The 20,245-nt window shown below is 46.4% G+C and overlaps 1 protein-coding gene across 14 annotated transcripts in view; it reads left to right on the top strand.

Annotated features, from left to right (window-relative positions):
- Window positions 1–20,245, top strand: part of POU2F3 (POU class 2 homeobox 3) — an 83,939-nt gene that overhangs the window by 20,414 nt on the left and 43,280 nt on the right. For 10 of the 14 annotated variants that reach the window (XM_057749999.1, XM_057750012.1, XM_057750002.1 and 7 more), the window contains one exon: window positions 8,791–8,825. The exons of 3 other annotated variants lie outside the window; for them this stretch is intronic. In XM_057749999.1, the coding sequence (XP_057605982.1) occupies window positions 8,791–8,825 (35 nt within the window). Of the gene's footprint in view, window positions 1–7,858; window positions 7,970–8,790; window positions 8,826–20,245 lie in introns of all 14 variants that reach the window. One more of the 14 variants, XM_057750007.1, reaches the window with a different exon arrangement.

Raw genomic sequence — 20,245 nt, 5'->3', positions numbered from 1 at the left:
GTACATATCACTTAACCTTGTTGAGACTCAGTTTTCTCACCTGTAAAATGGGGTGAATGATAATGGCTCATTTTCCCAGAGGCAGAGAACTTGCCTGATAATCTCCTGAGGTCCCTCCCAGCCCTGTGAGCCAGAGTTCCAAGGTGGTTGTGCTCCTGCTTTCTTACTAGAAGCTTCATGGTCCAGAGAGTCCCAGGAGACCATGAGAACAAAAAGAGGCTTCGAGAGACCTTAGCTGGTGTACCTTTCTGCTTGACATAGATCTTACCCTTTTGCCCCCGAGACATACAAAGAGAGGAGTCTGAATCTTCTTTTGTGAGCCCTTTCTGCCCCATCCCTCTCTTCTGTGTACTTACCTTTTATCTGTGGGCAGAACAAACAGGACAAAGGGAAATGATGGGGAGAGTTCTTCGGTCCTTCATTGCCTCTCTCTGCAGATGCTGCACAGTGACCAGCTTCTGGAAGGGAAAGAAAAAGCCCTGGTACATTTCAATCAGCTGCATTGAATCCTAAGACTTAAGAGTTGGAAGGAACGTTCAATCCCCTGAGATCACCTGCGATTCCCCCCTCTTGCTGTTATCAAATATCCCCTCGATTCAAAAACCACTTCTGTAACATCCCTGAAGTAAGCAACCTCTGCTCGAATATTCCTAGCAATGGGGAGCTCTGTTGATATGAAACTGTGGGTTTCACTGGTGGACAATGCCACATTTTACAAAATTCTTCCTTACACTGAGGTGAAGCCTGCTTCCCAGGAGCCTCCACCACTGACCCTTGTGGAGCTGGGTCTTTGGAGCTGCAGGCTAAGCCTGCTTTGCATCCACGCCAATATTTGAGGAGGAAGGAAGAGTACACTGACATTTACTTAAAAACTTACTATGCGCCAGGCACTGTACCAAGTAAAGCTTTCAAATGTTCCCTCATTGAGTTACTTTAAAATTTTTTATTTTGAAAAACTTCAGATATACAGAAAAGAGAAGAAATGAACTTTTGATTAATGAACAGCCTAATGCTTAATGAACATCCACATACTCATCACCTGGATTTAACAGTTATTAACCTCTCCTCATATTTGTTTCAACCATTTTGGAGGGAAATATTTTACTTTTAACTTTTTATTTCAAACACACATAAAGGTAGACACTAAAATGATGAGCCCGCATATACTTGTCGCCTGCTCTCGTCAACCATCAAATTTCTGCCATTCCTGTCGCTGGAATAGTTTCTTGTAAATTATACACATTATAACATTTCAATCCTAAATATGGCAGTCTGCATCTCTAAAACATAAAAAACATTTTTCTTTTTAACCACAATACTATTATCACACTTAACAAAATGAACCTCTCATTTAATTCTTGTGGCAATCCTAGGAAGAAGGTTTGACCTAAGGGCAAGTGTTCTCTTCTCTAGGCTCAATATCCTTTCTCATTTGGTGTGACATCTAGGCCCCTTACCATCTTGGTCCTCATACTGTGCAGCCCAGTTCATCAGGGTCCCTTTTAAAAAAGATGTTGCCCTGAACTGGGCATGATGCTTTCAGCAGAGATCTACAATGATCTGCATGTCTGCTAATGCATAGGATAGTGTTAGTTGTTGTTGTTTTTTAAATTAATTAATTTATTTTATTTATTGGCTGCATTGGGTCTTCGTTGCTGCACACGGGTTTTCTCTAGTTGCTGCAAGCAGGGGCTACTCTTCATTGTGGTACGCAGGCTCCTCATTATAGTGGCTTCTCTTGTGGAGCACAGGCTCTAGGCGCATGGGCTTCAATAGTTGCGGCACATGGGCTCAATAGTTGTGGCTCATGAGCCCTAGACTCAGTAGTTGTGGCACACGGGCTTAGTTGCTCTATGGCATGTGGAATCTTCCCAGGACAGGGCTCGAACCCACATCCCCTACATTGGCAGGCGGATTCTTTACCACTACACCACCTAGGAAGTCCAGGATAGTGTTAGTTTTTTAAGCAGCTACATCACACGTGTGCAGCACAATCAGGCCAATATTGGCTTAGGTCAACTGAAATTCTCCCTTTTTTGGTTTCTTTTTCACGTGAGACACTCTAACACCAGCCTCCTCTCTCTTCCCCTCCCCACAAGGAACTGCACTTTGTTTATTTCCAAATACTGTCTGCCAATAAACAGAAATGGAAATCATTTTTTCCTAAATTTTGTTGGAGGAAGATATATTTCTTTAGGAGATTTAGCATCTTTGAAAATGTAAAATACAGAATATAAATATTTTGATGGTCAAGTACCTTAAATTATGCACACTTGAATTTTTAATCACCATATGTATCCACTGTGATTATTTCTGTTCTAGTTTGAGGTTCGTTATTGGTATTGTTGGAAAAACTATCAGGCTTTACATTGTAGCACAGTCTTTGGTTTAAACTTTATTGAGGTGTTACTGGTAAATAAAATTGTAAGATTTTTACAATGTACATCATGTGACTTGATACGTGTACACATTGTGAAAGGATTCCCACCATCTAGTTAATTAACACATCCATCACCTCCATATTTATCTTTTTATGTGTGAGAGGGAACATTTAAGTTCTACTCTCTTAGTGAAATTTTTTAAAACTTATTTACTTATTTCATTTATTCGTGGCTGCTTTGGGTCTTCTTTGCTGCAAGCGGTCTTTCTCTAGTTGCGGCCAGCTGGGGCTACTCTTTGTTGTGGTGCGTGGGCTTTTCACTGAGGTGGCTTCTCTTGTTGCGGAGCACGGGCTCTAGGCAGGTGGGCTCAGTAGTTGTGGCACAGGGGCTTAGTTGCTCCACAGCATGTGGGATCTTCCTGGACCAGGGATCGAACCCATGTCCGTCCCCTGCATTGGCAGGCAGATTCTTAACCACTGTACTACCAGGGAAGTCCCTCATAGCAAATTTTAATTATACAGGACAGTGTTATCAACTATAGTCACCATGTTATACAATAGATCCTCAGACCTAATTCATCTTATAGCTGAAAGTTTGTACCCTTTTACCAACTTCTCCCTATTTCTGCACCCTTCCAGCGTCTGGCAACCACTTTTCCACTCTGTTTCTATGAGTTTGACCCTTTTTTTCTTTTTCGGATTCCACAAGTAAGTGATCCCATTCAGTAATTGTCTCTCTCTGTCTGGTTTATTTCACTTAGCATACTGCCCTCAAGGTCAATCCATGTGTCACAAATGGCAGGGTTTCCTTCTTTCTCGTGGCTGAATAATATTCCACTATATATAGTGGAATATTATTTATATATATATAATTTTCTTTATCCATTTATCCACTAATGAACACTTAGGTTGGCTGCAGTGAACAGGGGAGTGAAGCTCTCTCTTTGATTGACATCCTGTTTTCATTTCCTGTGGATACATACCCAGAGTAAGATTGCCTGATCATATGTAGCAGATAGGCTTAAAGGTAGGGCATACTTTTGAACAATTTGACTGCTTTAGTTGCTTACGTAATGCGAGGTAGAAAAGTAGCTTTCTGGGTTAGAGTAGTTGTCAAAACATAATTCCCTAATTTAAAAAAAAATCTTTACCTTTTTTTCTCCTTTTTTGGTGGTAAAAAAGATACAATATTAACTTTAAATATGAAATATAAAATTTACCACCTTAATCATTTCTAAGTTCAGGCTCCTCTATCGTTTACGTATACAGTTGACCTTTTTTTAATCTAAATGCAGGGCTTAGATTTATTCCTGTTGCATTTTATCTTGTTGGTTTGGCCTCCTATTAGAATCAACCAACGTATTTTCCAGTCCTGATCTCATCATCCAGTTGTTTGAGTTAATCTCACTCTCTGCTTTAAATCACTTCCAAATCACATCTATCCTGTTCATTTGCCTAAATTGTTGATTACAGTCTAATACTGGTTTCCTCTGTGTTGCACTCTGGATGCGGTGGGTTTACTGGGAAAACTGTATGAGTATGGGAGTTGAGAAATCTAAGCTTCAGTCCAAGATCAGGGTGTCTGAGGCTGTGTGACCACAAGATGCTTCCCTCTGAGGTTGGACTTCAGTATCCTTCCAACTGTAAAAATAATGCTCCAGCCCCTCTGTGTGTCTGTCCTGCTTTGTTTTTTTCCTGCAAGTGGCTGCCATCTTCCAAAGCCAGAGCTTGGATAATAGAATATGTTCAGGTTTCTGCAAGTAGTGGCCCCTGTGATTTCTTAGATCTTAATAGAAGATTCATCTCTGTAGCAGTTTCTAGACATTTGGGTCAGTTAAACACACAGTCACCCAGCTCCTACTATGTGTTCAACACTGTTTTAGGTTCTCCGGGTACAAAAATGAATAAGATGGCATGGCTTCTAGGAGCTCACAATTTCATGAGGGAAACAGATACACAAAACACTGACTCTAAAAAGTGTGGTAGGTGCTGGAAGAGATGTAAGTAAGAGATGTGAAAACACAGAGGAGAAGATCCCTTATTTTGCTTTGGATAAGCTTCATGGAGGATGTGATATCTGAGTTGGGTCTTGGAGGATGAGTGTGTATTTTCTAGGGAGAGAAGGCATTCTAGTCAGAGGGAATAGCTAGTACAAAATCCCTGACAAAGAAGCAAGCTTATCCTGATGATGGAGTGGCCTGGGACGTCTGGAGCCCAGCCCGCAACTGGAGAGTGCTTCCCAGCTAATAGCTGAGCTTTACTGTATTCCTGAGAAATGCGTGGAATTGGAACTATGACCTTATTTTGCCACTGAGACATGGAGCCTGAGGCTCTGGAGCTTCCTGCCTCGACCAAGGTCGCACAGCTTGGGAACGACACAGCCAGGGCTTGAACCCTAATCCTCCGACTTCAAGTCCAGGACTGTTTCAAGTATGTCCTGCTGCTCCTGCACACCACATCTTAAAGGGGTAGAAAAGAAGTTTCTGGTGATTGTGGACCAGTATTTCCCACAATATGGTGACTGCATCCGTTCCTTTCTCTAGGAAAGAGGGGTGCCTTCCTCTCTGTTTCAAAAATGAATAAGTTGAGTCCTGGGAATGGCTTGCCAGTCACCTCTCAACCTGGAGCATTAGGGCAGCAGCAGAACCCCAGTGAGCTTGATCTTGGCCCAGAGTTCCCAGGCATCACCTCCCAGGCCTTTCCTGTAGGCTGGGTGTGGAGAGGTATCAGGTGAAACTAGTCCTGTGGACCGTGGGAGAGAAAAAGAAGAAAAGCAGTAAAATGAAGGCTGAGGCCATTCCTCCTCATTCATATCTGGAGAGAGAATCGACAGTGTTATCAGAAATGAACTAACGCCTCTATTAGACTATATCGTGGTGTCTCCACCTAGACCCCCAGATGCTTTGGGCTCCTTCTGCCCAGCTGGGGGGAGCCATGTCTTCGGAGAACACTGCTTAGCAGTGGCATTAGAATCAGAAGTGAAATCACTTCGGGGGACTGAACCGTGACTGAGCTCCCAGTGCTGACCTAGTGCCACTCTCTGCTGTCCCATTGTGCCAGGGGGCTCACCTCCTAGGAGGCCCTGGCTGGTCCGGGCCCCACCAGTCCAGCCATTCAGTCAGCCCGGGAGATTGTCTAAAAAGATTAAGCAATGATGCTGATGCAGGTCAGGATAGTTTGATAAGAAGGGGAAACTCCATCTTCAGGCTCCAAGCAGCAGGTGCGTCCTCATGGGGAGACGCCTCTGGAGAAAGGCCCCAGAGAAACTCCTGGGCAAGAGAAATTGTTCATTTTGTTGGCTGTAGGGTTTTTAAATTAATAGCTGAATTCTGCTTGCTCATCTTTTGCATTTTTGTGGATCTCGCAAACAACATTCTAAGGGCATCTGCAGAAATCAAAAGTAAAGCCTTTTTTTTTATAATCCAGCTTTTTAAAAAATTTTTTGTATTTTTATTTATTTATTTGTTTATTGGGTGTGTTGGGTCTTCATTGCTGCACACGGGCTTTCTCTAGTTGTGGCATGTGGGGGCTACTCTTCGTTGTGATACGCGGGATTCTCATTGCGGTGGCTTCTCCTGTTGCAGAGCATGCAGGATCTCAGTTCCCTGACCAGGGATCAAACCCATGCCCCCTTCATTGGATTGTGACGTCTTAATGCTGGACCGCCAGGGAAGTCCCAGCTTTTGATTTTATACCACTAGCCAGCTCCATCCTAGTCACTCCCATCTTGGGGAATGATACCACCACTCACTCCATGGAGAAAGCGCAACCCCAGGAATCATGCTTCCTCTCCTTCCCTTGCACCCGTCCTCCCATCCATCAGCTGGTCCTGTCAGCCATCAATCAAAATCCAGGTCCTTCTCACCACCTCCACGGCTGCCCTTCTGTCCTGTGCACTGCCCCCTCTCACCTGACCCATAGTAAAAGCCTCCTGGTTGTTCTCCCTTCCTCCTTCCTCATCCCGACAGCTGATTATCACAGGTTTAAACACTTAAGTCAAATCATGTCACTCCTCTGCTCAAAACCCTCTGATCGCTTCCCAACGTCCTTGGCATGAAAGCTGAAGCCTTCAGCGTGACCTGCCGGCCAGACCCACATCATCTTGGCCCTGGTCACACCCATCCACATCTCTCCAGTCACACGGGCCTCATCACTGCTCCTCAGCTGGCAGGCCTGTTCTTGCCTTTCTCAGGTCCCCGATCCCTCTGCCTGGAGTGATCGTCCCCAGACCACCCTGCTTAGGGACAACTTCTGACACACTCTTCCCTGGATCATGTACTATTGCTCTCCATAGAAACTCTCTCTAAATGAAATTGTATATTTGTTTTCTTATTCCTTTTATGTCTCTTCAACTAGAAAAGAAGCTCCGTGTGGTCAAGGACTTCTGTCTTTTCCAGTATTATATTTCCAGTGCCTAGAATGGTGCCTGGTATAGAGAGTGTATTTGGCAAATACTTGTGGAATGAATGAATTTGCTCTTTGGTCAAATTTTAAAATTACTCCTTACTAGGTCACCTTTACAATGTCATAAAAGGATTTTTTTTTTTTGACATAGAAGCAATTTTATCTTTAAGTCTACCCTCTGCACATACACTATTTCCAGTGTGTGGGCCCTTCCCATCTTAGCTCCTTTCACAGATTATCTATTTCGTCTTAGTTAATCTCAAAATCAGGCTGCTATCCAGAAATGATTCCTCTTTCTCGGAATCCCATAGCCCTCAACATCTGCTGTCATCTTGCCTGTCCAGCTGCCCTTGGAGATGCCTCACAGCCAATCACACAGGCAAGGGCTGCATTTCCCTGTCGTTTAGAACAGAGCAGAGGGAAGGGGGCTTAGGTTAAATCTTCAGAGGATTCTCCTGAACCCCATCCATTCACCTATCAGATGTTTCTTGAGCCTCTGATCTGTGTTAGGAACTGTGGTAGCCGTTGAGGAAAATGGATGTCATCCTCCTGGTTTTCAAGGAATGCGTAGACTAGAGGGGGAGAGACGCATGCAGACAAAGACGGAGTTACACAACAGGTGCCACATGGCTGGTAGAGAAGCCTGAAGGACCAGAGAGAAGGGGGACCAACTTCATGAAAGGGAACAGTGCATGGAGGCGTGAAAACGGGAGAGGCGTGGCATGTTTGGACATGAGCGAGCTTTCCATGTGGTTGGAGTGCAGGGTACCTGGGAGGTGACCTCCTGAGAGGCAGAAGACAAAGAAGGGAAGGTAGGCAGAAATCAGGTCATACAGAGAATTATATGTTATACTAAGAAATTTGGACTTCAAACCAAAGCAATTGGAGAATCATCAGAAAGCAGAAGAATTTTCTGGTTGAAAGTTCTGAGTTCATTCACGTATTCATTTATTTATTCATTCAACCAATATAATCTGAGCTCTAACAGGAGCTCTAAGAGTACATAACACTGTACTAAGGCCAGGGCTAGGCTCTGGGTGTGTGGCATTTAATATCATTTTCTTGCCATTGTAGAGTCCATAAACCATGGGGCACAAAGAAAGATTGGCAACTCCTGCCCTGAAGAGCCATATGAAGAGGAAGCTTAACTATAACAAAGAATGGAAGCAATTTCCCTAATAATAGGTATACGTTGAAGTAAAATTTGGTATATCCATAAATGGAATATTATGTAGCCATTAAATATGATCTTTGCAAGCATACGAGAAAGATTGATGATGTTCCTTAATTGTGTAGGAGAAAGAAAAACAGGGTAAAGATCTATACAGAGTGGTGTATATCAATGAGGAAAAACAAGCATAAAAAGACCATAAAATATACAAAAATATTAATTGCGGCTGCCTGTCTGCAGATTGATTTTTCTACTACTTTATACTTCTTCTGTACCAAAAAGTTTTCTCTATTAAGCACACATTTACTTTTTCAACCCAACATTTATTATAAGGGGAACAAATTGAATAAAATAAAGAATGAAAGTTGGGGGGGGGGGTGGAAACACGGGTGACACTCATTGACCTGACATGACTTAGGTGTCACCACCGCTGGAGGGCTGGAATAGTAGGAAGACTTCTTGCCTTCAGGCAGTTCCTTTAGTGTCTGTGGCTGGTCATTCCTTGCTTTTCCATGAGAGCAGGTGTCACAGCTTCTGTCTGAGGCCATTTGGCAGAAGCATTCTGAAATGGCAAGTTCTCATCCCAGTTAGACTCTAGGTGACCTTGGACAAGTCAGCCTCCCCTTTTCCCTGGTTACCTACCTTTCTGAAGGAGATCTTCCAAAGACTTTTCCAGGAAACAGGATAAGCGGGAAGATTCTGGCCACAGGGCAGGCAAGTGTTCTTTTTCAAAATAAAGACAAGATCATCCCACCATCCTATTTTCCTCTAGCTTTCAGCCTCTTCCAATCCTGCTAGCTATTAATATTTTCCTTTTTTTTTTAATCTCTTCCAGGAAATGATCGAAACGGCTTAGATTTCAACAGGCAGGTAAGGACATTCAGAAGAAAACCTTTATAAATTTGGAGGGTCACTCAGACTATGTCAGGTGTGGGGACAGAGAAGATTAAGGGAAGTCTGAGGGCATTTCTTCATAGACTCATGGCTCTCAGGATTGGAAGGGGTCTTTCAAGAGCCTTTGCATCTAAACCCTCCTCCAACCTGCAATCCAATGTTGGGGTCACCTCTTCATTATTCCCTTAAAAGAGTACTGACAACGCAGCCCCTATTTAGGATTAACTGCAGGCAGGATGTGGTCCAGAATCTAAGACCACAGCTCTTTTCCCATCAAAGTTCGGCCTGAGTTGCCTCTTGGGCAAGTCTGTTTGCATGGACTGACTATGTATAGAGGAATTTGTGGAGGTACGAAGGAGGGAGGATTGGGTTCCTCAGGGAACCCTGATTTAAAAGAAGAAGATAGAAGACAAAACAGGAGAGACAGAACAAGAAGAGCTCAGGAAAGAGGGTGTAACCCTGTTCAGTGGGACAATAGAGACACAAGCTTGGAGGCTTTAAAGGAACAAGTTGGGTGATGTTTGAGTTAGTCAGAGGAAGGTAGCATTGAACAGATGGAAGGATGAATAGGTCTGGATGTGTAAAGAGAAGGGTGAATGGAGGGAGAGGACCTTCCCATTGAAGTCAGAGACTGATGGGATGACTGGGGGCTGAGGGCTAGGACAGGGCGTGATGTCAGAGGCAGATAGTGGGAGGGTTTGTTGGGGGGACAAGGTCTAAACTGGAGACAAGCAGGAAGCAGCACTCGGTCCTCGAGTGAGGCAGAGACGTGAGAATCGAAAACAAAGTCAGAAAGCCTGGGTTCTGTTTGGTCCTGTTTCTGCCGCTAACTAGCTGTGTAAGTTTGGCCAAGTCATTTAATATTTTTGGTATAAGTTTTCTCAGCTGAAAGTTTCATTTATTCCATAAATTTGGGGATGGGGAAGGAACATGTACTATGCCAGGTGTGGGAATACAAAGAAAATTAAGACATGGTCTCTGCCCTGGAGGAACTCACAATCTAGTTTGAGGAGTTAGGGAGATAGAGATAGGAGGAGAGGGAGAGGGGAGGGGGGAGAGAGAGACTCTTGAGTGGGTGATTATAATACAATCTCATTCATGCTTTACTAGAAGTGTGTAAAAAGCACGGTGTCAAACAGACATGAGAACAGCTCATTCTTCCTGGTAGCTCAGGGCAGGCTTCATGGAGGAGGTGATATTTGAGTCTAGCTCTGAAGGGTAAGTAGGAGTTTGTCAGGTAGAGAAGAGTAGGCTGGAGAAGGAGACAGCCAGGGGGAAGGGAAGACAACCCCAATTTGGAGGTGCATTGGATACTCACTAGGAGTCCTTCCCACTCATATTTTAAGTCCAAGTTTAAAAGGAAGTCTGGAGTGGAGGTCAAACTCTGACCTATGTTCTTCTCCTCCTTTATCTACAGAGTGATTTGAAGTCACTACTAACATTTCCTAAAAAGCTTTTAACTCTGGGTACATCCTTCACAGTCAGAGAGGAACAATCTGGAGTCCTAACCCAAAACCTTTTAGGCAACTTCTGCAATTGTGTTCATTGGGGAAGTTTGCTGACACATGCAGGCCAATTACTCTCCCTCTGCCCTCAAGACCTAAGATAGAGGTACGCTTCAGTTAAAGATGCATCTTAGGTAAGCTGTGAGGAAGTACTTGCAGCCAGTGGGGCTTATCAAACACTGGAAGTAAGGAGACTGTAGAATCAGCTTCTCATTCAAGGTCTTTAAAGATGAGACGCATTCTCATCTGAGGGATAGTTTAGCCCAACTTGTTTCCAGGGCAGGAGGAGGGAGGACATTCCTGAGGATTCTGTGATCCTGAAGGAGCCCTTGGCAGGTCAGGATGTGGCCTGTTGCCTGTGCTTTCTGAGGATCCCAGCCCAGGCCCCACCTCTCCCGGTCCCTTGGACGAGATGCTTGGGAAGGAGCCCAACCCACACCAAGACATGGCAGCACCAGCCCAGCCCAGAGGTGGCCCGCTCCACAGGCCTGATGGGTTGGGCTGCCTGTGTGACCTTTCTAAAGCTTGGGAAACCCTCATGCTTAGGACAAGCCTGGGGGCAGCCCCTCTGGCCCCAGCAGCCTACAGAGAGGCCCCTGACCCTTTGGACATCTTTTGGAGGTACGGTTTCCCCACCGGTTGGGTGAAAGTTTCCTGGCTTCTGTCAGGGGAGGGCCTCTTTGGAGTTTGCGTGCCTTGGATAAGCCTCGCAGGGGGTGGGGAGGGGGGCAGTTCCACCCTCCCCGGGAAGGGTTTTTGGATTTCTCATTACTGACAAGAACAGACATGACAGATCTTTCCCTTAGAGAGGGGAAATTTTAGAGGAAGAGCAGCTCAGCTGGTCACGCTCATTTACACACTTAGACTGGAGCTCTTCTCTGCACACAAGCACACACGTCCACGCCCTCCCTAAGGCTCCTCCTCACTCCCTCTCGCTCGGTCTCTCGGATGCCATCAGATACCAACACCCACACCCTCACATTCTCACCAGTTCACCTGCGGGCCTGCAGGTGGGCACCAGGATTTCTCAGCCCCTTGAATTGACAGTGATGCCCTCACACTTCATAACAAGGAAAATAAACCAAGATGTGCAGACGCCCAGGCACTGGGCAAGGTGCTTTGGGCACTTTATCTCATTTGATTCTCACTATACACCAAGTATTACTATTCCCCTTATACAGGTAAGGAAATTGCCTCCCACACAGCCCTTTGACAAAGGGTTTGAGAGGTTAGGTAATTTGCTGAAGGTCACACAGATTGGTCAACTAACAGAGCCAGGACTCAAATCCACATCTCTTTGACTCCAGAGCTCATTTTTCCCATGATGCCTTGCAGCACCCTCCTCTCTCTCTCCCTGAACATACACACCATCCTTAGGGAGAGGCCTGGGAGCCAGCGGCTGAGCGTGACCTCATCGTGACTAACTGGGAGGAAGTAGGAGGTGGAGGGAGGGGGAGAGGAAGAAAGAGTGTTGTGTCGGAACAGCCTCTGTGTCTGATACAGGGAAGGGGTGGCAGATGCCAGAGAGCCCAGGATGAGCCGCTGCCCTTGGTGAAGCTCGGGTTGGAAGGCCCCAAGCCAGTTGGTGCAGTTGGGAATTGCAGCCAGGCTCTGGGCACACTGCCGTCCTGAGGTTGCATGAGCAAGGGACATTGGCTCATCAGGAACTTTCATGCCAAGGCTGTTAACTTCCTGGTCCCAGGAAAGCAGCCTGAGCCTGTTTGGGATATAATTGTGAGCTGACCCAGAGACTCAGAAGCAGGGCCACCCTTCAGTCCCCAGGAAAGAGTAAGGATGGAGCGGGGAGGCAACAGGACAAGGCCAGATCCCTGGACAGGGAGACAGAGGTCCTAGATGCCAGTGCTGCTTCCACCCTACACAATCCTCTTCTCCTTTATGGGCCTCGGGGTCCTCATGAATAAAAGGAAGACATTTGCATGAGATGATCGCGAAGGCCCCTGCAGTCTGTATGTTACGGTTCCATCAGTTTTCTCATGCCATATTCTGTTTGGTTTTGCTTCCACTTTCCTTTCATGTTTTTCTTTGAAGAGAAATGGGGAAGGGACTGTCCATTTCTTCATCCTGCGCTATAGAGAGTGAGGAGAAATATGTCACAGGGAATCTTTCCAGCCTTTATGATCCTGTGTGATTCAGCAAAAAGAATCTTTTGAAATTTAAGGGGCAGAGACAGAAGGACTCAGAAGGCTGGATCTGGGGCCAACCATTCATTCTTTGAATATTTAATCATCCCTAAGAGCTAGATAGAGAGTGTCACTTGTAAGAAGATAAATTGCAATGAACTCTGCAGTGAATTCTGTAAGACCTAAGAGTACTGAGTTCTGAGATACTGTCTGAGGATGTCACCAAAGAGATGGTGTCCAAAGTGGGTGACAAGGGAAGAGTAGGGGGTTTGACTGACAGAGAGGGACAGCAGTAATATTTCAGGCATAGGAGACAATGAGGGTGAAGGCTCACTATGTAAAAGGGAACTGTGAGAAGGTCAGCGTGGGACGTGGTGGTGAAAGATGAGGCTGGGCAGGTGGAAGATGAGGCTGGGCCAGGTTATAGAACTTTGCCCAACAAAGAAGTTTATTTATTTGTTTGTTTATTTTGGCTGCACTGTGTGGCTTGTGGGATCTTAGTTCCCCAATCAGGGACTGAACCCAGGCCCTCGGCAAGGAACGCACAGAGTCCTAACCACTGGACCACTGGGGAGTTCCCAAGAAGTTTAGATTTTATCCTGTAGGCAGTAGGGAGCCACTAGGCATTTTCAAGCATAACTAGTTTCATTTAATGAAAGAGCCTTAGAAGGGAGTGTGGGTAAGGAGAGAAGGAAGGATGAATGAAGGACTGATGCAAGAGAGGCCTGATGGGATGCCATTGTGCTAGGAGGAAGTGGGCAATGCCAAGGAGAGGAATTAAGCAGATAGACATAGAGCCGGACGGCCTGGGTTTGAGTCCTGGGCTTGGCACTACCTGGCGGTGTGACTTTGGGCAAGTTCTTCAACTTCTCTCTTCCTCAGTCTCTGCATCTGTAAGAATAATAGTACCTATCTCACAGGGCTGTTGTAAGTGTGTGTGTATGTGTGTGTGTGTATGTGTACCTCTTAGACAATGTCTTGAACATATAAACTGAATAGGTATTTGCTATTATTCATCCTGTGTCAGTAAGCATGGAGAGGCTCAGATTTGAAAGAGATTTCGGGTATAAAATCAGGAGGATTTTGGTAGCAGGTTGGATATGGACAGCTAAGGAAGGGGAAGGGCCCAGCATGATTCTCAGGTTTCTAGCTTGGGAGACTGAGCATTAGTAGGACTATAACCAGAGATCAAGAGGATGGGAGGTCCAGTCAATTTGTCCAGATGATGGGAAGAGGAAGAAGGACAGATGATGGACTATAGATGCTCAACACATGGTGAGAAATTCGGATCTGCAGCCCAGCAGATAGGTCAGGATGCACACTGAGGAGCTGCGATCGAATCATGTTAGCAGGAGTGACAGGAGGGACTGAGGTCACCTAGGGAGGGTGTACAGACTGGGATGAGAACCCAGGGCAGACTTGGAGAGAAGGAACATGTAAGGGACAGGCTGAGGAATGGGTACCCATAGATGAGGCTAAGAAGGAGCAGTTAAAGAGTTGGGAGGAGAACCACACCCACAAAGGAGAGCCTTTCATGTGAAGGTGGGGTTAGCAGACAGTGTCAGAGTGCACAGAGACATTGTGGAGCCCCAGCCTGGAAGTGGTCACGGTTTGGCAGTGAGGTGAACAGTGGTGGCCTCATTGTAGCACCTCTAGAGTCCGTAGTGAGAGCAGATGCTAGATCGCTGTCATCAGGGGGTAAGAAGAGGTTAGGAAATGATGGGGATGAGGACTGCAGAATTCCCTTTCAAGGAGTGGGATGATAAAGGGATGGAGATGGTGGCCGAAAAAGGAGACAGTGTGAAGAGAAGGCTTTTGGGGATGAGGGAGACTTTGGTGGGCTGTGGGCCTGGGGAGAGATAGGAGATGCAGTAGAGGAGACGGCAAACAGAGAACATGGGTAGAGGGTTTAGCCTAGAGGAAGAGAAGGGCTCTTCTGGGAGGGAGGGAGGGCTGAGTGCCCTGTTGGTGAAATCAGGAGACTGACGGACAGCCTCCTGATCACAGAGTTTCTCCATGTCCATTTCCTGCTCTTTGGATCAACAGCTAACTTCAGAAGAACATTAGGAAGTATTATTGGCGTAAAGGGGCTTGGAGAGTCCACAATGACAGATGCACACCTGGGAAGCCTCTCCCTGCTTTGTGCTGGTGACTTCTGGGCCCCTCATCATCTAGGGCCATCAGACCAATCAGAGCGATGTCTCCATCTGTGCTGTCGGATGCTCTCTTGCTAGAAGATTTCACAGAAGTTCTCTGAGACCAGAACAGAATCTGAAGCAAGTTGACAGGTGTCTTTGTCCATGAGCTTCCTGCCCCCAAAGCTGAGAGCCAGTGGCCTGGGATTCTGTCTCAGCCCCAGGCCTGGCAGCATGCTCAGCTCACCTGCGCCTGCAACGTTTGGCTCTCCCCTGCCTCTCTCAGGACCCCCATGCCAGCTAATCCAGAGCAGTGGCCCCCTGTGCCCCCACAGAGTATTTGGTTTTGAATCCAATGGGATTTTCCCGCACCGCTTTCCTGACTGTGAACCACCTCGGACTCTGGCTGCTCCCGGCATATGTTCACTTTCGTGTTTAATCAGCTCAATGGGGCATCTTCTCTAACATCAACAAAATTCAGCCTAAGGAACGGTCTCTGAGGATTCTGAATGATGAAGAGGCTTCCCTGGGGAGGCCCATGATGGAGACACCGGGAAGGCAGGATCAGACTCTCAAGCTGGCAAGTGAGGGTCTGCAGTGAAGACACAGTGAGCCCTTCCCCCAGGCATCCAAGCAGCAGCCCCAGGGGGGTGGCCTCCACAGTAGCTGAGCACCAGAGGGCAAGGGAGGAAGTTAAATGACCACGTTTGACCATTTAGTTCCATAAACCTGTGCCTAGCTGGGTAGTGAGGAGTCAGAGGGGAGCAGAATGCAGTCCCTGCTTGGGTGAGCTCCCAGCTGGTTGGAAGAAAATGCAACAGAGGCTGCAGAGGGCAGGGAGGGCCCCTGCGCTGTAATGATGCCAGTGGGGCTGTCTCAGTGGGTCTAAGAAATCAGGCAGGTGCATAGAGCCAGGGGTAGTGGGCCCAAGAAGCGGGAGGGAGATTCTGAGACCTCCCTGTGAAAGACCTCAGAGGACGAGAATTAGGGATGGTGAAACTCTCGATCCTCTGAGGCTTGTTTCCCTCTGCTGCAGGATCCAGCTTTCGGTCCTATACTTCCAGTGGAGGCAGGATTATTGAGGGTGGACAGGCCGACTAAGAGAAAAGGATGAGGACCCAGCAAGCCACCTTTTGCTAAGCCCTAAGCAGTAGGGTTGGCTTTTAGAGTGTTGATATATGACATCTCTCTTTTTCCCCCTCCAAGTTACCAAAGCAATTGAAAAAAATAGATATTGGAGCCTGACAGGGGGAACATGGTTGTTTTTTTTGTTTGTTTTTTTAAAATTTAGAGTGTGTTTATTGCCAAAAACATTTACCCTAGGAAACATTGCTATAAAAACCATTTAACAATAAAATTATAAAGACAAAGTAATGACAAAGATAGTGGTTAATTCTACCAGAAAGCTTAGATAGACAAAGAAAAATATAGTGGACGTTAAAATATATCTCTTGTATCTTTGTCAAACAAGAGAAGATGGAGAACAATACAATATTGCTTTTAAGAGATATCCTTTTAAAAGTGTACAATTTATTGAAAAAGGCTGCGCTTGAACAACAGGCCAGAACTTATATTCAATTAACTGGTTGGAGGACATGGTTTTGATGTGTAGCCACAATGGACTTTCAAAGACCTTGCGCCAGAATTAAATACATCCACCCGGCACAGATAGAGCTGGTGGAGAACAGACCTTAAAGTACCCTCCTAGTCAACAGGCAGGTCCCAGGAGGGGCCAAGTCACACACACCCACTTCTTCTATACCCGCTGTTCTCAGCTTTATCAGGCCAGATGTCCCTTGTAACAAGGATGCTGTAAAGCCCCTTTAATATCTTAGAATGAAATTTATAGAAACTATGCATAAAAATCAGTAAGATACTCTAATTTGAACAAGGATTCAGAGGAGAACGAAAAAAAGCTTTAAATAATATAGTATTTATTTCAGGAAGTATATCCTTGGGCACACTCCTCTGGAAGGTTTGATGAGATAGTAGAATGCTTGCACCTATGTGAATGTGACAGACACAAGTACAGACTGATATTGGTATGCTGTACTGGCAGCTCAAAAGCCATGGTTTTCCAAGATGTTAAACAACTCCTGGTAAACTTCCAAACAAAATAAAATATAATCTTTCCTCAATTTACACAGAAAATGGCATCCCGGAAAAAGCCAGTGCGTAACAAAAATGTGCAAATGATACATTGTGCCTGCATAAACACTGGAACTGGGTTCTAGGCTCATGTGACTATAAGCAGGCTTTCTACTGATACATGTGTCCGGTGGGGCGTTTGAAAGTCGGAAGTGAGTGTACAGGACACGAGCAAGTGTTTCTTGTCTGGTACTGTCTTCTGCGTTGCAGGATGTCTAGAATGCGTGTCCTCTGCCTGGTAAATGCAATAGAGTCTCCTAATTATTAAGACAGAAAAACCACCACACAGATTTCAGAGAATGACTTTCAGGCTTGCTGTCACCCCCAGTGAGGACAGCTGACCTTGACTTACCAGGGACATAGGTCACTTCTACCAGGAGGTGGAGGGCAACATGTTCCTCTAGCTGTGATCCTTCCACACAGAAAGACAAGGCAGTGGAAAACAGAGGCTCCCCAGCACTGGGAAGAGACACCCTCAAATAACACACACAGACCTCAGAGAACTTACTTGCTATCCAACAAGGGAGACAGGTCTGAAAAGTTCCCTAAAATGTCAGAACAAGCGGTGTGTAAACCAGTGCGGCCTCAACAGAGAATAAGCTGGGTTTATTGAGTAACAAGGTAGATGGAAAACAAAAGTTTCAGGCAGGAGATAATTGGTGAGGCAAAATGACTCCTTTCTCTAAAGTGATTTCCCCATTGTAGTCGAGATAATATAAAATAGAAACAGTTATTGGATCCTGCCTGTGTGCAGGCGCTGAGTGCAAAATGCTTCTTATTTATTTTTTTTGTTTTTTATTTAAAAAAATTTTTAATTTTTTGCCTGCGTTGGGTCTTTGTTGCTGCGCGCAGGCTCTCTCTAGCTGCGACGAGCAGGAGCTACTCTACATTGCTGTGCAAGGGCTTCTCATTGCAGTAGCTCCTCTTGTGGAGCATGGGCTCTAGGCGTGCAGGCTTCAGTAGTCGAAGCATGCGGGGTCATTAGTTCAGGCTTGTGGGCTCTAGAGCGCAAGCTCAGGAGTTGTGACGCATGGGCTTAGTTGATCCACGGTGTGTGGGATCTTCCCGGACCAGGGATCGAACCCGTGTCCCCTGCATTGGCAGGTGGATTCTTAACCACTGCGCCATCAGGGCAGTCCCCAAAATGCTATATATTTATTGCTCCATTTATTACTTAAAGCAATCCTGTGAGGTCGTTGGGATCATTCCAACTCTATAGATGAGAAAACTGAGGCACTGAGAGGTTAAGGAACTACAAGCACTCCATCCAGAAGTGGGGAATTTAAAGCCAGGCCTATCACACTCCAGACCCCATGGTTCTCCTGCTCCATGGCCCTGCTCGTCTTGGAGGAGGTGGTCCCATGCAGTGGTTGAGCCGATTGTCTGTGTTGGTCAACCTCTCCGAGTCTCACAGTCCTCGTCGGAAGATGAGAACAGTCACAGGGCCTACTTTCCAGGCATGTTGTAAGGGTTATTTATAGTTAAGATACATAACTTAGAATAGGCTCTGACATATAGTAATTGGCCAATAAACATTAGCTGCTATTATTTCTTTTTTTCTAAATTCATTTCTTAATTTTTTATTTATCTCCTGTGTTGGGTCTTCGTTACTGCGTGCAGGCTTTCTCTAGTTGTGGCGAGCGGGGGCTACTCTTCATTGTGGTGCGCAGGCTTCTCATTGCAGTGGCTTCTCTTGTTGCAGAGCACAGGCTCTAGGCGCACAGGCTTCAGTAGCTGCAGCACGTAGGCTCATTAGTTGTGGCTCATGAGCTCTAGAGTGCAGGCTCAGTAGTTGTGGCACATGGGCTTTGTTGCTCTGCAGCATGTGGGATCTTCCCAGACCAGGGATTGAACCTGTGTCCCCTGCATTGGCAGGTGGATTCTTAACCACAGCGCCACCAGGGAAGCCCGAGCTGCTGTTATTTCTGATGAATGAGGACCCATAATTTTTCTCTTCCCCTTCTCTCCATGAGTGGCTGCTGCACTGGGCTTGCACCAGTTTAGATGGGCTGTAGATGCTACCAGAAAGGAACTTTTTTACTGAGATCCACGATCTCTCCATCTAAGCTTCCCTTACCCACCCCAAGCTTCAGTGGGAAGCAACTGAATGTCTTTGCTTTTGGAGAGGCGGGAATTTGTCCTCCTTTGCCAATCATGATCTGCTCTTGGGCCCGAAGCTCAGAGGTCAACTGCCTCCTGCTTGTGGCCTGGGCAGCAGCCTTGGTACTAGTTGGATCAAGCCTTATTGAGAGCATGACATGGAGGAGCAGGTAGGCACAGGAGCAGCTGGAGTTCTCAGGAGGCCTGTCCCTAGAACACCCTAGTGGACCTGACTGCCCTCAACACCACCATAAAGCCCCTCTGGGGCACAGGGGTGGGGCCAGCTCCTTCAGTCTGCAACACTGGCACAAGCCCACAAATGCATCTAGATGAAGAGTGGAGACCAAATGCTCCTCTCTGCTCAGGGATCCAGAAGGGAGTTTTCTTTGGAGATTTGAATGAGTTGCCTTTGGTGGGTGTAGACTCTGGTAAGGCAGGGCCAGTTCATCCCCCTCTCATGTAAGAGCTTTTTTGGAGCAGGGTTCTTGAAAAGGAAGCTGGATTTGGCCCCAGTAGCAGAAAAAGTTAATACTGCGCTGAGTTTAAAGGCACTGGGCTGTGTCCTTCATAAGCTGTATCTCACTGAAACCTGACAGCAACCGAGAGCAGTAGCTTTTAGAACTCCCATTTTACAGATGAGGAAACTGAGTCTCAGAAAGGTCCAGAGAATTGCTCGGAACCAGGATTCAAACCAAGGATGATGTGATGTGCCAGGCACTTTACCTAAAGTTATATCTTATTTGATATTACTTTATCCTTACGACAGCCTGGTGAGGTAAGCATGATTATTCCCATTAGATAGCTTGGGAAACTGTAGCTCAGAGAGGTTAAGTAACTTACCCAAGGTGGAGCTCAGATATACAACAGGCCTGTCTGACTCTACACTGTGGCAGGCTGCTTTTAAGACAGACAAAGAGGTCCTGCCAATCGACAAGCCCTAATGTTGCCCAGAGCCCCTCATCTGATGTCTGCACAGTACTTTTCCACAGGTCCCGAGCCCTCGTGCTTGCACCACAGACCTCTCACGGCCGGGGCTTGCCAGCTCACATGGCAGAGATGCTATCTGCAGGCTCAGGGAAGACTGCCAGGGGTGGGGTGACGAAGTGTTCCAACCCAGAGGGTTCCCCTGCCCCAAGAGGAGGAGCACCTCCCTGGGCCTGTGCGTGAGAAGGGTGCAGGGAGGAGAGGAGTGTTTGCTTGTGTGTGTGCCAGCAGGGCAGGGGGTGGGACCTGGCTTCTCTTCGCCCCCAGTCAGAGGGCTATCAAGGCAGCTCTAGTACCTGGGAGATTCTCCTTCTCCCAGAGTCACGGCTGCAGCAGAAAATAAACTTTCCCACCTCAAGCTTCCCTCCCCTAGTCTAGCCCAA

The sequence above is a fragment of the Hippopotamus amphibius genome, chromosome 9 (genome assembly GCF_030028045.1).
Source record: "Hippopotamus amphibius kiboko isolate mHipAmp2 chromosome 9, mHipAmp2.hap2, whole genome shotgun sequence".
In the NCBI taxonomy this organism is placed as follows: Eukaryota; Metazoa; Chordata; class Mammalia; order Artiodactyla; family Hippopotamidae; genus Hippopotamus; species Hippopotamus amphibius.
The sequence above is the reverse complement of the archived record's forward strand: the minus strand, read 5'-3'. Positions and strand labels throughout refer to the sequence as shown.